The 21,874-nt window shown below is 51.5% G+C and overlaps 1 protein-coding gene across 4 annotated transcripts; it reads right to left on the reverse strand.

Moving 5' to 3' along the window:
• Positions 1-13,742: 13,742 nt before the first annotated feature.
• DUSP23 (dual specificity phosphatase 23) lies at positions 13,743-21,115 on the reverse strand. Of its 4 annotated transcripts, none has more exons than XM_073322605.2 (3): positions 20,948-21,115; positions 16,301-16,575; positions 13,743-14,469 (listed from the first exon to the last, which is right to left on the reverse strand). In XM_073322605.2, the coding sequence occupies exons 2-3, from the start codon at positions 16,568-16,570 to the stop codon at positions 14,284-14,286; spliced, it is 456 nt and encodes a 151-aa protein (XP_073178706.1). In that variant the 5' UTR covers positions 16,571-16,575; positions 20,948-21,115; the 3' UTR covers positions 13,743-14,283. The 4 variants fall into 4 exon arrangements, with proteins under 4 accessions (XP_073178706.1, XP_073178707.1, XP_073178708.1 ...); XM_073322606.2 differs by lacking the exon at positions 20,948-21,115 and adding an exon at positions 20,711-20,907; XM_073322607.2 differs by lacking the exon at positions 20,948-21,115 and adding an exon at positions 19,841-19,907.
• Between the last annotated feature and the right edge of the window lie 759 nt (positions 21,116-21,874).

Genomic DNA, 21,874 nt, shown 5'->3' on the forward strand with positions numbered 1-21,874 from the left:
GGTTTTCGACCGGAACGGCTGGTCAAAAAGGGACCCTGGCAGCTCCAATCCGCACCGCTGACCAGGCCGTTAAAAGTTTGGTTGGCAGGGGAGCCTGGGGCTGGCAGGCTCCCTGTCCAGCTTCGTACGACTCCCGAGAAGAAGCGACATCTCCCTCTGGCTCTTAGGCGGAGAGACAGCCATGGGGGCTCTGCATCTGCGCACTGCTCCTACCCCCAGCGCCAGCTCAGCAGCTCCCACTGGCCAGAAACCGTATAGGCCTGGAATGGGACTATCCTAGCTTTGGGGTAATTACACCTTTGACCCCCATGTGGTCTACTCAAGGGATGCCCTCTCAGGCCTCTAGCCATCACCTCTCTCCAGGCGGGAGAGGAGTTTTGGTGATCAGGAGTTTGATCAGGAGTTTTGGTGACAGCTCCCCTGGGAGGGATAGCTTAGTGGTTTGAGCATTGGCCTGCTAAACCCATGGTTGTGAGTTCAATCCCTGAGGGGGCCATTTAGGGATTTGGAGCAAAAATTGGGGATTGGTCCTGCTTTGAGCAGGGGGTTGGACTAGATGACCTCCTGAGGTCCTTTCCAATCTTGATATTCTATGAATTCACTGTGATTCTCCCCAACAGGCCTGACCAGGTGTGCTGCCCCTGCGTGTGGCTCTAGCCCTTCGGCAGGGCTGGTCCTCCTGGGACACAAGCTCATCCCTTTGTGCCAAATCAAAATGATGGGCCCTCTGTCAGGATAGACTCTGCCTTTGATACTTAAGGCCCTTTCATTGTCTCCTGTTCCTCTGGGACCGGGGGTGCTTCTCTGATGCTTTCCAGAGACCCAGGCACTGCAGTCATCCCCCACCCCATGTTTAGTTCCTGCAGCAGCCTGGTGAGTGGATTGCAATGTTTTGCCAACAGCAACCCACAGACCCTTCATCACGTGAATACAAGAGTCCACAGGGCACTGCCTGGGGTCACCATATCTGTCACATCTCCCCCCAAAAGAAGAGGATGTGGCTAGGGGATTCAGCAGCAGCCTAAAGGAACCCACACGCTTTTCCCTACTAGCCTTTCTCATAAGCCCCTCCTTGTCTGACCTCATTGTGACACTGCACCCTATATTCTTCATAGTGCAATTATGATGTGATGAGAGCATAATTATGCATTTTATGCAAGATGGGTCATGTGAGGTGTCATTGGAAAAGTCATGATTTGCTGAATATGATAATCCCATTCATGTGCATGCATCATTTTTGTATCTGAATTTATGAATATTGACTATGTATCTGTATTTCACATGTAGTCACACCTGGGTGACAGCCCCCATGCAAGATGCTTCCAGTCTAGATGGTAGGTTGGGAAGGGCCAATTCAGGGTAATGAGCCATTAGAAAAAACAATAGGCCTTAGAAGAAGCTTATCCACCACCTGGTGAGCCCTCCTGAGAAGCCTGTAGGTAATAGCTGCTATGACGCCACATGACTCTGGAATCCCTCTTGAAATGTCAGTGTTTTTCAATGGGACACAGAAATACCAGGGTAGAAAATATATTGGAAGGACATAACAGGTTGTGGTGGCAGGGGAGTGGCACTATATGTGAAAGAAAGCATAGAATCAAATGAAGTAAAAATCTTAAATGAACCAAACTGTACCATAGAATCTCTATGGATAATAATTCCGTGCTCGAATAATAAGAATATAGCAGTAAGGATATTTTACTGACCATCGGACCAGGATGGTGATGGTGACTGAAATGCTCAGGGAGATTAGAGTGGCTATTAAAATAAATAAATAAATAAAACAACCCTCAATAATAATGGGGGATTTCAACTATCCCCATATTGACTGGGTACATGTCACCTCAGGACAGGATGCAGAGATAAAGTTTCTTGATACCTTAAATGACTGCTTCTTGGAGCAGCTAGTCCTGGAACCCACAAGAGGAGAGGCCATTCTTGATTTAGTCCTAAGTGGAGCACAGGATCAGGTCCAAGAGGTGAATATAGCTGGACCACTTGGTAATAGTGACTACAATATAGTTCAATTTAACATCCCTTTAATTAGGGAAAACACCACAGCGGCCCAACACTGTAGCATTTAATTTCAGAAAGGGGAACTACGAAAAATGAGGTGGTTAGTTAAACAGAAATTAAAAAGGTCCAGCGCCAAAAGTGAAATCCCTGCAAGCTGCATGGAAACTTTTTAAAGACACCCTAATAGAGGCTCAACTTGAACATATACCCCAAATTAAAAAACATAGTAAGAGAACAAAAAAAGTGCCACAGTGGCTAAACAAAGTAAAAGAAACAGCGAGAGGCAAAAAGGCATCCTTTGAAAAGTGGAAGTGAGGAAAATTGAAAGGAGCATAAACTCTGGCAAATGAAGTGTAAAAACATAATTAGAAAGGCCAAAGAAGAACAGTTAGCCAAAGAGTCAAAAAGTAATATCAAAAAAATGTTTAAGTACACCAGAAGCAGGAATCCTGCTACACAATCAGTGGGGCCACTGGATAATCAAGATGCTAAAAGGAGCACTCAAGGACAATAAGGCCGTTGTGGAGAAACTAAATGAATTCTTTGCATTGGTCTTCATGGTTGAGGATGTGAGGGAGATTCCCAAACCCATTATTTTTAGGTGACAAATCTGAGGAACTGTCCCAGATTCATAGAATATCAGGGTTGGAAGGGACCTCAGGAGGTCATCTAGTCCCACCCCCTGCTCAAAGCAGGGCCGATCCCCCATTAAATCATCCCAGCCAGGGCTTTGTCAAGCCTGACCTTAAAAACTTCTAAGGAAGGAGATTCCACCACCTCCCTAGGTAACGCATTCCAGTGTGTCACCACCCTCCTAGTGAAAAAGTTTTTCCTAATATCCAACCTAAACCTCCCCCACTGCAACTTGAGACCATTACTCTTTGTCCTGTCATCTGCTACCACTGAGAACAGTCTAGAGCCATCCTCTTTGGAACCCCCTTTCAGGTAGTTGAAAGCAGCTATCAAATCCCCCCTCATTCTTCTCTTCCTCAGACTAAACAATCCCAGCTCCCTCAGCCTCTCCTCATAAGTCATGTGTTCCAGTCCCCTAATCATTTTTATTGCCCTCCACTGGACTCTTTCCAATTTTCCACATCCTTCTTGTAGTGTGGGGCTCAAAACTGGACACAGTACTCCAGATGAGGCCTCACCAGTGTCGAATAGAGGGGAACAATCACGTCCCTCGATCTGCTGGCTATGCCGCTACTTATACAGCCCAAAATGCAATTGGCCTTCTTGGCAACAAGGGCACCATTGTTGACTCATATCCAGCTTCTCGTCCACTGTAACCCCTAGGTCCTTTTCTGCAGAACTGCTGCCTAGCCACTCGGTCCCTAGTCTGTAGCGGTGCATTGGATTCTTCCGTCCTAAGTGCAGGACTCTGCACTTGTCCTTGGTGAACGTCATCAGATTTCTTCTGGCCCAATCCCTCCAATTTGTCTAGGTCCCTCTGTATCCTATCCCTACCCTCCAGCGTATCTACCTCTCCTCCCAGTTTAGTGTCATCTGCAAACTTGCTGAGGGTGCAATCCAGACCATCCTCCAGATCATTTATGAAGATATTGAACAAAACCGGCCCCAGGACCGACCCTTGGGGCACTCCACTTCATACCGGCTGCCAACTAGACATGGAGACATTGATCACTACCCGTTGAGCCCGACAATCTAGCCAGCTTTCCATCCACCTTATAGTCCATTCATCCAGCCCATACTTCTTTAACTTGCTGGCAAGAATACTGTGGGAGACTGTGTCAAAAGCTTTGCTAAAGTCAAGGAACAACACGTCCACCGCTTTCCCCTCATCCACAGAGCCAGTTATCTCATCATAGAAGGCAATTAGTCAAGCATGACTTGCCCTTGGTGAATCCATGCTGACTGTTCCTGATCACTTTCCTCTCCTCTAAGATTGCGGGGTCAGTAGAGGAGGTTTTGGAACAAATTGATAAACTAAGTAGTAATAAGTCACCAGGACCAGATGGTATTCACCCAAGAGTTCTGAAGAAACTCAACTGTGAAATTGCAGAACAACCAACTGTAGTCTGTAACCTACCATTTAAATCAGCTTCTGTATCAAATGACTGGAGGATAGCTAATGTGACACCAATTTTTAAAAAGGGGTTCAGAAGTGATCCCAGCAATTACAGGTCAATAAGCCTGACCTCAGTACCGGGCAAATTGGTTGAAACTACAATAAAGAACAAAATTGTCAGACACATAGATGAACATAATTTGTTGGGGAATAGTCAACATGGTTTTTGTAAAGGGAAATCCTGCCTCACCAGTCTACTAGAATTCTTTGAGGGGGTCAACAAGCATGTGGACAAGGGGGTATCCAGTGGATATAGTGTATTTAGATTTTCACAAAGCCTTTGACAAGGTCCCTCACCAAAGGCTCGTAAGCAAAGTAAGCTGTCATGGGAGAAGAGGGAAGATCCTTTCATGGATCAGTAACCAGTTAAAAGATAGGAAACAAAGGGTAGGAATAAATGGTCAATTTTCAGAATGGAGAAAGGTAAATAGTGGTGCCCACCAGGAGTCTGTACTGGGACCAGTCCTATTTAACATATTCATAAATGATCTGGAAAAAGGGGTAAACAGTGAGGTGGCAAAATTTGCAGATGATAAAAACCTACTCAAGATAGTTAAGTCCCAGGTAGACTGCGAAGAGCTACAAAAGGATTTCTCAAAACTGGGTGACTGGGCAACAAAATGGCAGATGAAACTCAATGTTGATAAACGCAAAGTAATGCATATTGGAAAACCTAATCTCAACTATATGTATAAAGTGATGGGGTCTAAATTAGCTGTCGCTACTCAAGAAAGATCTTGGAGTCATTGTGGATAGTTCTCTGAAAACATCCACTCAATGTGCAGCGGAAGTCAAAAGAGCCAACAGAATGCTGGGAATCATTAAGAAAGGGATAGATAATAAGATAGAAAATTGCCTCATTTTGCCTCTATATAAATCCAGGGTATGCCTGCCCATATCTTGATACTGAGTACAGATGTGGTCGCCCCATCTCAAAAAAAAGATATATTGGAATTGGAAAATGTTCAGAAAAGGGGAACAAAAATGATTAGTGGTATGGAGCATCTGCCATGCCAGGAGAGAATAATAAGACTGGGACTTTTCAACTTGAAAAAAAGAGGACTCCTTCTCATAACACAAGAACTAGGGGTCACCAAATGAAAATAGGCAGCAGGTTTAAAACAAACAAAAGGAAGTATTTTTTCACACAATGCACAATCAACCTGTGGAACTCCTTGCCAGAGGATGTTGTGAAGGCAAAGACTATAACAGAGTTCAAAAAGAACTAGATAAGTTCTTGGAGGATAGGTCCATCAATGGTCATTAGCCAGGATGGGCGGGGATGGTGTTCTTAGCCTCTATTTACCAGAAGCTGGGAATGGGCGACAGGGAATGGATCACTTGATGATTGCCTGTTCTGTTCATTCCCTGGCATTGGCCGCTGTTAGAAGACAGGATACTGAGCTAGATGGACCTTTGGTCTGACCCAGTATGGCCATTCTTATTGGTCACCTAAAAAGAATGCTTCAGGTGTGGTAACCTTCCTCACATCCTCCGCAGTGAACTCCAATGCAAAGAATTCATTTGACTTCTCCCCAATGGCCTTGCCTACCTTGAATGGTCCTTTAGCACCTTGATCAGACAGTGGCCCCACTGATTGTGTGACAGGCTTCTTGCCTCTGATGTACTTAAAAAAAATGCTGTTAATTTTTGTGTCTTTTACTAGTTGCTCTTCAAATTCTTTTTTGACCTGCCTAATTATACTTTCACAATTGACTCAGAGCTTAGGCTCCTTTCTATTTTCCTCAGTAGGTTTTATTTCCAATCTTTAAAGAATGCCTTTTGGACTCTAACCACTTCTTTTACGCTGTTGTTTAACTTGGGAGGTAGTTTTTTGGTCATCTTGTTATTGTTCTCTTTGATTTGGGGTATGCCTTTAGTTTGAGCTTGTGTCATGGGGTCCATTCACTGTGAGCAGCACCTCCTGCTGGCCATCCTGGGGACTACTCTGCCAGATTGCATTCCTACTCTGGTGTTGTTTTCTCCCATCTTGTCTCACTTTGTTGCCCTGCTCACTCCCAGGTCTGCAGTTTCCCTCTTCGTGGCTTGGCCATCTGGCCAGGTCAGTAAAGTCCTCCTCTTCTGTGGGATTCACGGTCTTTCCAGACCTGCTGGCTGGCACCTCTAATGTCTTTGCCACTCCCCAGTGGCTAGTATAGTCCCTGTACAGTCTTACCCCTTACGGCTGTTTCCCTGGGCTTCTTCCTACTTATCAGGGTTCCCCCCGCTCTGGGTTTGCCAGCCTCTAACTCCCACCATTCAGAGAGTGATTGCAGACTACTTCCATACAGCCTTTCCCAGCAACAACTCTTACTGCAGCTAGCTATCTGGCTTTATACAGGCCCTGCCTGTATCTGCACAGGTGAGCTTGTCCTTAATTAGCTGCCTCCAACCTAAATCTCCCCTGCTTGCAGCCTAATTAGTTGTTTGGGCCTCATGGCCTAATTCAGCTCTTGCAGGGCTAATGAGGGTAAGTTTACCCCATCACAGCCTGTGTCAAGGTTTCTTCTGAACTCTAGGGTACAGATGTGGGGACCTGCATGAAAACCTCCTAAGCTTACTTTTACCAGCTTAGATTAAAACTTCCCCAAGGTACAACTAGTTTACCCTTTGCCCTTGGACTTCCACTGCCACCACCAAATGTTTATCTGGGTTTATTTATTAGGAAAATGTTGTTTGGAAACGTCTTTCCCCCCCAGAATCCTCCCAACCCTTACACCCCACTTCCTGGGGAAGGTTTGATAAAAATCCTCACCAATTTGCATAGGTGACCACAGACCCAAACCCTTAGCTCTTAAGAGCAATTAAAAAAAGCATTCAGTTCTTGAAAAGAAGAATTTTAATAGAAGTAACAGTAAAACAGAAATAATAATAAAAAGACTCACCTCTGTAAAATCCGGATGGTAAATACCTTACAGGGTAATTAGATTCAAAACATAGAGAATCACTCTAGGCAAAACCTTAAGTTACAAAAAGACACACAGACAGGAATATCCATTCTATTCAGCACAGCTTAATTTCTCAGCCATTTAAAGAAAACAGACTCTAACACATATCTAGCTAGATTACTTACTAAGTTCTAAGACTCCATTCCTGTTCCATCCCTGGCAAAAGCATCACACAGACAGACCCTTTGTTTTTCCTTCCCCCCAGCTTTTGAAAGTATCTTGCCTCCTCATTGGTCATTTTGGTCAGGTGCCAGCGAGGTTATCCTAGCTTCTTAACCCTTTACAGGTGAGAGGATTTTTCCTCTGGCCAGGAGGGATTTTAAAGGGGTTTACCCTTCTCTTTATATTTTGACAGCCTGTATTATGGTGTTTTAAAATAGTTTTCATGAAGCTTGCAAGCATTTCACTCATGACTGTTCCTTTTAATTTCCTAGTTTTAAGTTCCTAATTTAACTAGCTTCCTCATTTTTCTGTAGTTCCTCTTTCTGAAGTTAAATGCTATTGTATGTGTTTCTTTGGTATTCCCCCCACCCCCAAGGATATTACATTTAATTACACTGTGGTCACTATTACCAAGCGGTAATACAGTCCTACTGCTATGCTCTTTTTATTCGAGCATGGAATTTCTATCCCTAGAGATTCTGTTAGAGTTATTTAAAATGTTTACTATATTTGATTCTTTGCTTTCTTTCATACATAGTGCCACTCCCCGACCAGCACAAGCTTCTCTGTCAATCCTCTGTATTTTGCAGCCTCGTATTACGGTGTCCCACTGATTATCATCATTCCACCTATTATACCAATATCCTAGTTTAATATTAGGCACTCAAGTTCACCTGTCTTAGCGTTTAGACTTCTAGCATTCATACACAAGCACTCATAAAATTGGTCAATATTTAGTTGTCTACCTTCATGTGATGTAATTGAATGGGACTCTTTTTCATTTGACTGTTTCTCTTCGGTTCCTTCAGTAGATTTTATCAACGTCTATCCTCTCCTCTTTACAAGGATATAGAGAATACCTTTTAATATATCCTTCCCTATGGGAGGTCTCTAGCCGAACTGTGTGCTTCTCCACACCTGTAGGCTTTTCCCCACCTTTAGTTTAAAAACTCTTCTATGACCTTTTCGATTTTCCATGCCAGCAATTTGATTTTGTTTTGGTTTAGGTGGAGCACATCCTTTCTGTCTAGGCTCTTCCTTTCCCAAAAGGCTCCCCAGTTCTTAGTAAACCTTAAACCTTCCTCCTTACACCATCATCTCATCCATACATTAAGACCCTGAAGTTCTGCCTGAAATTGGTCCAGTGCATGGAACTGGAAGCATTTCAGAGAATGCGCTGTAGGAGTTCCTGGACTTTAATCCATTACCTAGCAGCCTAAATTTGGCCTCCAAGACCTCTATCCTATCTGTTCCTATGTCACTGGTACCTATGTGTATCATAGAATCATAGAATATCAGGGTTGGAAGGGACCCCAGAAGGTCATCTAGTCCAACCCCCTGCTCAAAGCAGGACCAATTCCCAGTTAAATCATCCCAGCCAGGGCTTTGTCAAGCCTGACCTTAAAAACCTCTAACGAAGGAGATTCTACCACCTCCCTAGGTAACGCATTCCAGTGTTTCACCACCCTCTTAGTGAAAAAGTTTTTCCTAATATCCAATCTAAACCTCCCCCACTGCAACTTGAGACCATTACTCCTCGTTCTGTCATCTGCTACCATTGAGAACAGTCTAGAGCCATCCTCTTTGGAACCCCCTTTCAGGTAGTTGAAAGCAGCTATCAAATCCCCCCTCATTCTTCTCTTCTGCAGGCTAAACAATCCCAGCTCCCTCAGCCTCTCCTCATAACTCATGTGTTCCAGTCCCCTAATCATTTTTGTTGCCCTTCGCTGGACTCTCTCCAGTTTATCCACATCCTTCTTGTAGTGTGGGGCCCAAAACTGGACACAGTACTCCAGATGAGGCCTCACCAATGTCGAATAGAGGGGAACGATCACGTCCCTCGATCTGCTCGCTATGCCCCTACTTATACTTATCACAACCTCCATCTCCTCCCCAGCACTGTACATAAGTCTGTCTAGATCAGGGGTTCCCAAACTGTGGTATGTGTAGCCCCAGGGGTATGCAAGATGTCTCAAGGGGGCATGCGGGAGAAATTGTGTAATGGTGGATTTTATTAATTATTTTCTTTATTGCATTTTCATAAGAGGCTACTCAGATAACTCTGTGGGAATTTGTTATATAAAATACGGTAGTTAATTTACTTTAAGATGTACCAATGAGTACCCTGACACACAGAGATGCTAATGTACAGAGCCTTCACCTCCAATCACTGTACAGCGCGAGTTCAGTCGCCCAGCAAATGTGCAGAACTTAGTCAGGGTTTTTTTGGGGAGGTTGTATATGTTGCACTATAACTATATCTGTACGTAACAGTGCAGCATGGACAGATGGCTAATACAGGTAGTGTGAAGAAGAACACACAAAGGATCAGTGATGAGAAGCGAAGTGATGAAATTTGTCCTGCTTGCTGAAATCGCTGGTGAGACAACGATTACCGACTCAACATGCAGATCTCAGCCTGTGAAGCGAAACGTTGACACCAGGGACAAAACGGGATGCATATCAAAGAGACTCAAATATGATGAAAAGTCCATCGAAATGGGCTTTACTTGGGCTGGAGGCAGTGAATTCCCTCAGCTGCAGCGTGTGCTATGTGGTGAAGTCCTGTCAAATAACAGACTAAAACCACCTCTTCTACACAGACACTTGGAAACAAAACATGAACAACACAAGGGCAAACCATCAGCATTTTTCAAGCGGATGTGGGTGCAGCTAATGGCGAGCAAGGAAGTTTTGCGCTCTGCTGCTCCTGGTGACAATCTTAAGGCCCTTGACGCATCACTAGTGAGTTACAGAGTTGCAAAGTCAGGAAAACCTCACACCGTAGCAGAGGAATTAACACGACCTGCGGCTGCAGACATGCTAAGCACTATGCTTGGAGAGAAGGCCCAAACAACACAGTGCCACATCAAATTGATGACATGGCCAATGAGGTCCTAACTCAATTAGTGACCTGTGTCAGGAGCAGCCAGCACTTTGCAGTTGGAACAAAAGCAGTTGGCTGAGTTTGGGATCCAGATGCTAGCAGAGTTCCCTGAATTGTCAGACAGGGCTGTTCAAGGTTTTGATGCCGTTTGCTACAATGTACCTGTGTGAAAGTGGATTTTCATCATGCACTGGAATGAAATCAAAGTATTGTCCAGTGCCTTTGTGTAGAAAACAACTTACGACTCCAACTATCACCTATCACACCAAACTTATACGCTGGTGCTCAAACAACCTCATCTGTCATGTTAATGGTGAGCGGTACTACTAAGCCATTCTTTACGGTGGTCAAAAATATGCATATATTAAAATTAAAACCGTAAATGATATGTACTATAGTCCTTTATATCATGTGTATTTAGATTCATAGATATTAAGGTCAGAAGGGACCATTATGATCATCTAGTCCGACCTCCTGCACAATGCATGCCACAGAATCTCACCCACCCACTCCTGCGAAAAACCTCTCACCTATGTCTGAGGTATTGAAGTCCTCAAATCCTGGTTTAAAGACTTCAAGGAGCAGAGCATCCTCCAGCAAGTGACCCGTCCCCATGCTACAGAGGAAGGCGAAAAACCTCCAGGGCCTCTTCCAATCTGCCCTGGAGGAAAATTCCTTCCCGACCCCAAATATGGCGATCAGCTGAACCCTGAGCATATGGGCAAGATTCACCAGCCAGATACGCAGCAAAGAATTATCTGTATTTGTGTATTATAATTTGTACATTTTGTACATTTGGGCATTAAAAGGCTTTATAAAACCTGTATTTTGGTAGGGGGTATGTGGGCAGCTGGTGGATCTGGATGGGGGTACGTGGGCAGCTGGTGGATCTGGATGGGGTACGTGGGCAGCTGGTGGATCTGGATGGGGGTATGCAATAAGAAAATTTGGGAACCTCTGATCTAGATGAGACTAGGTAAGATCCGCAACCTTCATACCCAACAAGCAATTCACCATGCAGTTCTCCTTGTTATGACAAACCCAGCTATTTGTATTTCTAATAATCCAGTCCCCCATTACTATTACCTGTCTTTTCCTGATACCTCTTTGGGGGAGGGGAGCCCAGTTATCCTCAGTGCAAGACATCATCTGGAAGGAGAGTCCCAACTATGGGATCATTTCCCTCTACTTGAGCCTGATGTTCTCCTTCTCTGAGATGTTCATCCTCCTCAGCTGTACAAATGCTGTCAGATTGGGTGTGGGACCACTCTTCTGTGTCCCACAAAGCCTCCTCTTTGTACCACTCTGTCTCCCTTAGCTCCTCCAATTCAGCCATTCTGGTCTCAGGGTCCCATATCCAGTCTCTGCAGGCCAAGAGCTCCTTGCACGGAATGCACACAAGTCACCGGCCCACAAGGCAGGAAATGGCACATGCTGCATTCAGTACAATAAACTGGACAACTTCCCTCCCCCCGCTGGACTTCTGCCTGCATTCCTTTTACTCCTGCAGGCTTGGTGGGGATTTTTTGGAGGGGGGTGTTAATTGGCCTGAGTTCAAAGACTGTTAATCAGGTGTATCTGGCTCCTACATTCCCTCTCTAAACTCCCTGGCAAAATGCCTGAGGTCACTTAGAAGCTGGCTTTTTAACCCCCTGTTCTCCCTGAGTAGCCCATCCCTCTCATTAAGCGAGCCTTAAGGGAAGAGGAATTAGAGGACATGGAAAGCTTTCAGCCTTGCCTAGAAGGCTGCTTGACTCAACACACGGCCCCTAAACAGACCACACTATAAACGTCAATCCAGCAGGCACACAGCAAACAACCTAACAGACCACAGACGAGGGAGGAGAGACAGATGCTTCCAACCAGAGAGCTACTTGTCGCCCCTGGCTCCCAAGACACAGCTCCCTCCACTCCCTGCACACAGCAAAAGGAAGGCAGAGAGCTGATGCCTGGTGAAGCCATGGCTTCAGGGGGCACGGCTGGGCAAAAGCCAGTAGGGTTTCCACTAGAGGAAAGCAGACCAAACTCTTTTCAGATTTGCCAAGCAACTTGTATGGTGCATCCAGTCAGCCCTGCATTCCTGTCCACATCTGAGAAAAAACAGAGCAAAAGACCCCTATTACGCACCATTTGGCCTAGAGCTACCTGCGGAGACTAGCAGTCCCAGCTCTTCCAACTGCCATTAATATCTCTGTGCACTTTACAGTCCTTATCAGGCAACATCTCAGACCCCCACTGCAGCAGGAGGAAACTGCCATGCAGCTATTTCACAGAAGGGGTAGCTGCACAAAGTCACGGCTAGCATGGCTGGGAAAGAACCCTCCTCAGCATGGCAGAGCCAGGTCTCATCCACTTGGCCACGCTGCCTTTCAGAAGGAATGTGCCACACTAAGTGCTTGGCTAGGCTGCCTCTGACCTAGGCTACACTCTGCTTGGAGGGAAACAGAACAAGGAACCTTGATTCCCAACAGCCCAGTGAATCTGCAGATTAACCTCTGAGTTCTGGGGCACTAGAGGGGAAGCCTTTGAGGCAACCAAAGTGTAAAATTTGGATTGTAAGTGCCTCAGGGCAGGCACAGCACCTAGCCCAGGACGAACCTGGTCTAGGACTGCAGCCTCTAGGAGCTACTGCAACTCCACAGCTAACTAACAGCCAGGACCCAGGCTAGTAGGCACTGTTATGATGAACATTTACGTTCTGAGGCAAATGCAGCTCTGGGGTAAAAGGGCAAAGGCTCACGCAAGCCTGCTCCCTTCTCTAGGAGTGGGAAATCCTCATTCCCCTTCTCAGCCACACTGACAAATCCTGCAGCCTGCCTAGGTGGAGTTGGGGGTGAGGAGGCAAAAACAGGGCTCCAAACCGCCCCCAGCTGATTGGTTTGTATTTAGGGCCCACTGTCAGCCAAACAGCCAGGCACACAGCTATTGCTCCAGGCTGCCTCAAGCCCGGCAGCTATGGGGGCAGCTCGGCTCCAGGGCCCTGTGACTGCACGGCCACTCCCTGCTCCCACCCAGGACAGCTATGCTAAGCATAGTGGCTTTAAGGCTGTGATGTCTGGTGTGGGGACCCTGGGGCAAAGGGAATGGCCTAGAACCCTCTAACAGCCAGGCCCCCTCTGCACAGCAAGGGAAGGATCCTGGGCCCTTTCTAGCCATTCCTCTAGGTCTCCCTCTGTGGCAGGTACTTTCCAGCTTTAGCAGCAGGCGTGGCTTGTGGGAGGGGGTGACGCAGGTGCCAGGAGGGAAGTGCCCCTCCAGTTTAGCCTGAGGCTCCCAGCCAATTGGTGGCCTTGGAGAAGATAGGCTGTGTGCTGGGGAAGCTGGTTTGCAGCAGCAGATGCTCCCGCTACCTGGCCGGCAGTACCAAGAGCCCAGGGGGCCCAGGACAGAGCCTGCTGTAGCATGGCACAGCTGGCTGCCCTGGACCCGCAACCTCTGCACCAAGGAGAATCCCACACTGGCTCTCATGTAGCCACAACCCCCAGAGCCAGCAGCAAGTGACCTGCCCCAGCTGCTCCCCAGCCCCCTTCACTTCTGTGCAGCACTGGACACACTCCCAGGAAGCACAGGCATCCATGGGAGCAGCCCTCCCTGTTCTACGACCTGCACATGGTGCCCCGCTCAGAGATCACAAGGGGAGCCAATGCCAACTTCTTTTATTCAGGGCGGGGGGTGGACACGTTTGCAGCAGCTCTGAAGAGTAAAACCCCCCAACACCTCCAGCCTCATCTACAGCCATTAGCTGGATAGGCTCCAGCCCACACACCCTGCAGGCATGCATAGCCTCCCTACAGGGCAAAGCCCCACTCCGTCTCTATGGGCCTGGCTCTCCCAAGGCAAGGATCACAGGGGACTGGAGAAGACGTTGCCCTACGGGGCTCCCCCTTCCACATTGCTGCCCCTTGCCCCTCCCCGATTCAGATCTCATCCTCTCTGCCTCGAGTAAAGGGGGCTGGGGCAACCCCTGCCCCAGTGCAGGCAGATACTGCCGAGAACGGAGTGTGGCTCCAGGCTCTGAGACCAGCCCCAGCTCCCCTCAGCAGCCAGGAGTTGGGAAGGTTCCCTCCATGGGTCCAAAAACGCCCAGCAGGCACCTCCTGCAGGTGTCTGTGTAGCTGAGCAGCCCTCTCCCTCTGCCCCCCATTCCCCGTGTAGGGAGAGGGGGGCGCCGCCAGCTGTGGCTATTTGATGTGGTGGTGGAACTGGATCACGGCTTTCTCCTGCTCATGCGTCTCAATGGCTCCGGGCCGGATTCTCCGGATCTCGTGGATGGCGTCGACTCCGGTGAGTCTCTGGGCTTTCACCAGGTAACAGGCCAGCATGGTTCCTGTCCTGCCAAATCCCAGCATGCAATGCACTGCCACCGCCTGGGGGAACAGCACACAGCAAGGTTAGGCCAGGCCTGGTACCTTCACCCCCACTCACATCTCACTGCCTGGGAGCAGGTGAACGTCCCAGTGCAGAGCAGGAGAGGCCTGCCCTCATCTCCGGCACTGAGCGACAGAGCTGGGTGTCCTCAGCCATGAATGCCCTGGCCAGCCCGGTAGGTGGAAGCCCTGGATGTGCTGCATGGAGCCCAGTGTGCTGCTGTGGGGAGTGGCAGAGAGATACCCTAAGGCTGAAGAATGACTGCCCTCTGCTTACCCAGCACCAAGCACTCTGGGGTGGTAGCAGCAGTGGGAAATACCCAAGGACTGGCAGGCTCTTCGTCCTGCCCTGACATTTTTCCCAGCATGAGCCACGTTCAAAGTGATGGCTGCTCGGGTGTCTGGACTTCAGGCTCCCATCACAGGCAGTCAGGACCCAGAGGGCGTGACAGGGTGAAAATGGTGCAGTGTCCCCAGGATCCACACTGGGTGCAGGGGCAGAACAGTTCTTGGCCCTGTCCCACTGAAGCAGGGATAGGAGGGGTAAGGAGCTGTAAGACCTGCCCCACTCCAGCCAGCCTCAGAGTTGGGGTGACTCTGGGAAATTCCCCCACACCTGTGGTGACGTTTGAGAACCTGCTGCGTCAGGGCCCTCCGAAGCGGGTTACAAGCTGCCTGGGGCTGAGCGGCTGCTCACAGAGAGCTGTAGGGGGCTGTTATATGCCAGCCTGGTGCCCCCAGGCAGAGATTTTCTGTGGCACGGGCAACGCCAGGCCTCATGCTTCTGGGCCTGTGGAAAGCCCTGTTACCGTTCCCACAGCAGATCCACACCACCAACTCCCGTCTCCTCCTGGGAGCTAGCTAGCATTCAAGCCTGCCCTCTCCTGGATGGAATCAGAATGGCACAGCCATGTGTCTCTGGCCCCACACTGCCTACAGCGCAGGTGTCCAGGGCCTGGACCTCAAGCGGAGCCCCATGCCAGCCAGCACTGGGAAGCTCCCATGGACACAGTGTGAGGCACAATGACCCCAGCTCTAGGGACCAGGGCTGTTCCGATCACTGAGTGGGGGACAGGCCCATAAGGGACACGCCTGAGCTGGGTCATAGCACGAGGCATGAGCAGCCCCACCAGGGAGGGGGAACTCCAGCACTGCTGGCTCAGACCTTGGCCCCTTCTCCTGGGACCTGCCCCAGAAGAGCAGCAATCCCTGCCCGCAGGCCCAGAGTCCTTCCTGCTGCTCTGGGCAGAGTTTGGGCTTGAAGGAGAGCTCTGCTCAGGCCCAGTTTTAAAGCCCAAGCTGAACCCACCCCGGGCACAGCCGACCCGAACCTGCCCTGAGCGTCCAGTCCTTTTCAGACCTGCCCCAACCCTGACATTTCCTCTCCGTTCCAACACCACAGCCTCGTCCCTGGGGCTCAACCTGGTGGGGACTCCCAGCTCCCCACGCCCTGTGCCTGCAACCTGTCTCTGGCCACAGCTGCGTTATTTGGAGTCGCTGCGACTCCTCAGTGCACTCACTCCGCAGCGTACACAGAGTGCCAAGGGGGCGGCCGGTGGGAACAGGGCATGCAGACACTGTCATGCCAACCCCACAGGCTGGGGGAGGTGATGAGAGCTGACCTGAGCCTCAGAGGGTCAGGTTGTTTTCAGACCTGAGCTCAACTCCTGGGTGGGTCCCAGCGAGTTGCCAGGCTCTAGCAGGAAGAGAAGGGCACAGGGAGAGTGGGGGCACTTCCTGGGCATCACAGCCACATGGCGTTTCAGACCAACAGCCAATCCGGCTGCAGGGGTGTGTATGCACGTGGGGAGAGGTTACGGACAGGCCAGACCTCCCCCTTGGTGCTGGCGTCCTCCACAATCTGCAGGAAGTGCTTGATCTGCTCCAGCGATGGGGCACAGAAGTCCTGGATGCGGAGGTGATGGAGCTTGATGCCAGGGCAGGTGTCGTGGTAGGGCGGGCTGCGCTCGGTCAGTGACACCAGGTGCTGGATGCCATGCTCATGCATGTACTGGTAGTGTGCGGGCTGCCGTGGCATGGCCAGCCCTGCCAGCTTGCCAGGCACCACCCAGGAGAAGTTTGGAGGGACGGCTGACGCCATCGGTGCTGCAGGCAGACACAGCAGCATGTTAGAAAGCGCACTGTAGGAAGACACATTCCTAGCACCCTGCTGCCCCTGTGCCCCCATCTCCAACCTGGCCCAGGGCCTCCCTCCATCCCCATCCCTGGTTCCAACCTGGTCCTCACAGCTTCATCCCCATAGCCCCAAAGGCTCTAACCCCTGCTGCTCTAGGGCAGTGGAGGGGACGGGGAAGGTGGCACCATCCAGTCCCCTTTTCACTCCACGTGCTCTGCAGCCCATCCTTTAACTGCCTGACAATGGGGCCAGACACTTGCATGGTGGCACCAGCCCTGCCCCATGAGTCCAACACTGACTCCAGCTGCTGGAGCTGGCACGGCTGCAACACACGCTGGCAGTGGGAGGGCTAGATACACAAGCCAAGGCTGCTGAGTATAGAGCACAGCCTGACCCCAAAGCTGCAGAATGGAGCTTGTTGGTCTGTCATTCTATGGGGCTGGGTGGGGAGCTGCCATTACCACAGTTCCCGGCCTCCCTCGCAGATCCACCTGCAGTCACTACACTGTCTAAACTTGAGCGGGATTAAGGAGCACAGGAGCCAAGTGTTGATAAATTGGAGAGGGGTCAGAGAAGAGCCACGGAAATGAATGACTGACAGGTTAGAAAACCTATCTGATAGTGAGAGAGTCCCGGAGCTCAGTCTATTTAGCTTAACCAAGAGAAGTGAAGGGGTGACTTGATCACGGTCTGTAAGTACCTACATGAGGAACAAATATTTGATAACGGGCTCTTCAATCCAGCAGTGAAAGGTAAACATGATCCAAGGGCTGCAAGTTGAAGCTAGACAAATTGCGAAGGGAAAGAAGGCGTGCATGTGTCCCCATGATGGGGATTAACCACTGGAACCATCTACCAAGGTTGTGGTGATGGAGTCTCCATCACTGGCCATTTTTAGATCACGACTGGATGTTTCCCTAACAGCTCTGCTCTAGGAATTATTTCAGGCCAGGTCTCTGGCCTGTGTTATCCAGGGGATCAGACTACATGATCACCGTGATCCCTTCTAGCCTGAGAAGCTATGAAACAAAAGGATTCCTCTCTCTCAGTCATGTGACAGCCCCACTCAGGGGGCAGAGGGCTGAGCGTTGACTCCTACCTGACTCCGAATGGGTCTGGCCACACCCCATCCCTTTGAGACTGGAGCAAAGAGGAGCTGGCTGTGCAGAGCCCAGACACAGTGCAGCCATTAAAACAACAAGGAGTCCAGTGGCACCCACTGCCACCTCCCACCCAGGCCCACCAGTCCCTTGCCTAATGTACTGTGCCCCCAAAACAGAGTGCCAGGGCTTGGGGCCAGGGGAGGGGGCATGGCCCAGCCCACTGCAGAGCCCTCCTGTGCCCCCTGCTCATTGACCCAGGTCAGGCCTAGCTGCCCCCAGAGCAAACTCCCTGGGGCCATGAAGCAGAGCCCCAATCCCAGAATGCACCTGGCAGCTACAAGAATAATCCTGCTCCATAGACGAGTTGGGATAAATTCCGTGGCCCCCCAAGGGGCTGGGCAGATCCATGAACACCTTTTCATTGGGGCGCAGGGCCTGTGCCAGAGACCAGAGTGCACTGTGGATTCAGGGCCCTATTCATATCCCCACACCTACTAAGGGGGTGCTAAGGCCGAAGCACTGGGTCCCCTGGCAGGCCTGGGGCATTGTGGGATTGCTAGATGCCCTTCTGGGCCTGAGATGCCCCTTGTCCCAGAGGCACGTGACCTCTGGGAGGTGGAGGAAGGTGTCAGGGTGCATCAGAGCTGCTCCCACCGCAGGCTGGCCCCAGAAAAAGCAGGATTATCTGTTCGGGGTTCAGATGGTCACAGACAAGGGGGAGCAAGGTGCCTAGCCCTTGGATGGCACCAGTCCCCAGACAGTCAGGCAGCACCGTGCAGATGCCAGTACCTGTCAGAGCCATGATTTCTCCTGGCTTTCCTGCAAGGAAGTGGCTGGCGATTCTGCGCTCCTTCCTGCTGTCCTTACCTCACCCAGGCAGTGCAGGGCCACCTGGAGACTCCTGCCTCAGCCACTCAGGGGCCCCAAGGCACCCACAGTCACAGGGCAGTTCTGTAGGGTTAGTTCCCAACCACTCTGAGTCTCAGCACCCCAGATGAGATGGGGATCAAACCATGCTTCTGGCTGAGGTGTTGGGAGGAGGACCCACTGAAGATAGATTTTTGAAAGCGCTCCCCATGCAGCAGTTCCCCCCCTCACCTCTTCCCCACATGCACGCACGGACCCCAGGCACTTTGGCATCCTGCTCTTTCCTGTTTGCTCCTTGTCAGGCTCAGATCCTATAGTGACAAGAGCCAGAGGAAAGCTATCCTGCCCCACCCCATCAGTCTAGTCCTGAGACACAGAAATGGAGCCCAGGTCATTTTGAACCCCGCTCATTGTCTCTTCTCTAGGGAAACGATGGATGCTTTTTGGAGTCAGATTAAATGGGGGGAGAAGAGCCCTAATTTAGTGCAACACCACGGTCCTCATTTTAGCTGCCCCAAAGAAGACACGCACCCCATGGATCCAGCAGCCTGGAACGCAGCCCCAGGACACACCCGAACTACAGGTGTCACAGAACTGTCACTAGCCATTTCCTGACAACTGCACAAGGTTCACATTTCAGCCAGCCAGTGCCTGGGGAGAGCTTCAGTTCCTGAGGGGGGGTAGAGTGGGGGAAAAGGACACCCAGACTCCCTGCACCGAACTCTCGGATACATCTCTGCCTGCCTCAGTGCGCCAGCACCCCCAGCCGGGCAACACAATGACCTGGCCTGCACTGACCTCCAGGGAGCTCCCTGGGTGGCTGCACCCTGCACACACTTAACATCACAAGGGAGGGTGTTGGTGAATCAGTAACACTCCAGCACCATAGCTCCTCAGGCCCAGCAGAGCAGCTGTTCCACACTGAGTATCACAGATAAGCCAGCAGCGAGTCCCAGACCCAATATCAAACATTTTCACAGTACAGTTGCTGAGAGTATCATTTCCATCAACCTCTCATAACAATTATTTAGCCCGTACATTTTGGGTAAGTCTTAGAAAATGTCACCTCAGCCCCATGGCGCTGCCCTACCCTGTAACATAACAGACATTTAACCCTTTAAAACGCTTGCTAATTGCTTGCTGCAATAATATGTGTCAGTGAGTTCTGCAGGATAACGGGACCTTGTTTTAAAAGGGGTTTGTTGCCTTATTTTGTATTATGGGAATGGAATAAGGAGAAGACTTAACAGTCCCCTCTGCTCACCTTTAAAATCTCCCGAGATGGCACAGTCCCCCGAGCTAGCATCCAGCCCCCAGCCCAGCACCCACAGCTCCCCCAGTCCAGCACAGCTCGCACCCCAACCACCCCCCCACATCTCCCCAGCCCGGCACCCCCCCCACATCCCCAGCCTGCCCCCCCCAGCCTAGCACCCCCCCCCACATCCCCAGCCTGCCCCCCCAGCCTATCACACCCCCCCCGACAGCCACAGCCCGGCACCCCCCCAGCCTAGCACCCCCCCCCCCCGACAGCCACAGCCCGGCACCCCCCCAGCCTGGCACCCCCCCCCGACAGCCACAGCCCGGCACCCCCCCAGCCTAGCACCCCCCCCCGCGACAGCCACAGCCCGGCACCCCCCCAGCCTAGCACCCCCCCCGCGACAGCCACAGCCCGGCACCCCCCCAGCCTAGCACCCCCCCCCCGACAGCCACAGCCCGGCACCCCCCCAGCCTAGCACCCCCCCCGCGACAGCCACAGCCCGGCATCCCCCCAGCCTAGCACCCCCCCCCGACAGCCACAGCCCGGCACCCCCCCAGCCTAGCACCCCCCCCGCGACAGCCACAGCCCGGCACCCCCCCAGCCTAGTACCCCCCCCCCCGACAGCCACAGCCCGGCACCCCCCCAGCCTAGCACCCCCCCCGCGACAGCCACAGCCCGGCACCCCCCCAGCCTAGCACCCCCCCCGCGACAGCCACAGCCCGGCACCCCCCCAGCCTGGCACCCCCCCCCCGACAGCCACAGCCCGGCACCCCCCCAGCCTGGCACCCCCAGGGCTCGGGCCCTCCGCGTCTCACGCTCCCAGCCCGGGCTGCAGCAGGCGGAGGCCGCGGCCGCTCTCGGAGCCCGGCCCAGCACCTGAAGCCGGCCCGGCTGGTGCACACCCGCTCTCCGCAGCCCGCCGGCGAGAGCCCCGGCCGCGCGGGGCCTGGCAGAACCGGGGCCGGGCCGGGCCGGGCCGGGCCAACGCGTGACCCGGGGCCGTGCGAGCCGCGGGTGTCTGGCTCCCGGAGGCCGGGGGAAGCGCCAGGCCGCTGCGAGCCCCAGAGCTCCGGGCGGCGCTGGCGGGGGAGGTGGGGAATCGCTGCGACTTGCCGGCGCTGGGGGTCCGGTCGATATCGCTGATCGCCGCGGGGAGGCTCGACAGAGGCTGGAAAATTGCTTGATTATGATTGAATCAGAACCCAGTTATCCGGCCCGCAACTAGTGGGAGAGCTGAGACTGCGCCCACGCAGGGCCGCCGCGGAAGGAGTCGTGGGGCAGGAAGCGGGCAATGGCTGTAGCCAGAGAAGCCCTGCAGAAGCTCCAAGCCAAGGAAGGGCTAGCAGGCTGAAACAGGAGGAGAAGGAAGGTAGCGTAGTAACAGCCACTGAGCGTGTTATAAAGGGAGTCAGAACCATTCTTGTCACTTTGCAGATGGGGAAACTGAGGCACATATCAGGGAAGTGACTTGCCCAAGGTCACATAGCAGGCCCCTGGCAGAGCCAGACAAGAACCCCTCCGCTCTGGAGTCCCAGGCCTGAGCTGTCTCCATCAGGCGCATGCATGACTCAACAGAGTTATTTTTCTGTTTTCTAAGTACAGTAATTCCTTGAACTCTGTAAAGGGATCCCTGCAGTGTGACTGAAGGGCTTGTGCCTGGAAGACACACCTCCATGCTGCCATGAAATTAATTAAAACCCGAAATGTTACGCAGCATGTGCTCTCTCTTCCCCCTTCCATGATTCCCTATATCTGCCTCTGTACACAGCCCTGCATTCTTCTGCCACACAGGTTCCCCTTAGGGCCCCCAGAATATCTGATATTGATGTTAACACCTCACTGAGATGCAGAGAACCAGTTCACCACTCTCACAGTGACAGGCTCAGGCTCTCTGCAGACTCAGGCAGTGTTGCTGTGTCCATTACATTTGGGGCAGCTCCTCCCTCTCACAGCAATGGGCTCAGGCTCTCTGCAGGCTCAGGTAGCATTGCTGTGTTGGTTACACTCAAGTGAGGTTTTTATGATTTTCTTTGCAGCCAT

The sequence above is a fragment of the Lepidochelys kempii genome, chromosome 24, assembly GCF_965140285.1.
Source record: "Lepidochelys kempii isolate rLepKem1 chromosome 24, rLepKem1.hap1, whole genome shotgun sequence".
In the NCBI taxonomy this organism is placed as follows: Eukaryota; Metazoa; Chordata; order Testudines; family Cheloniidae; genus Lepidochelys; species Lepidochelys kempii.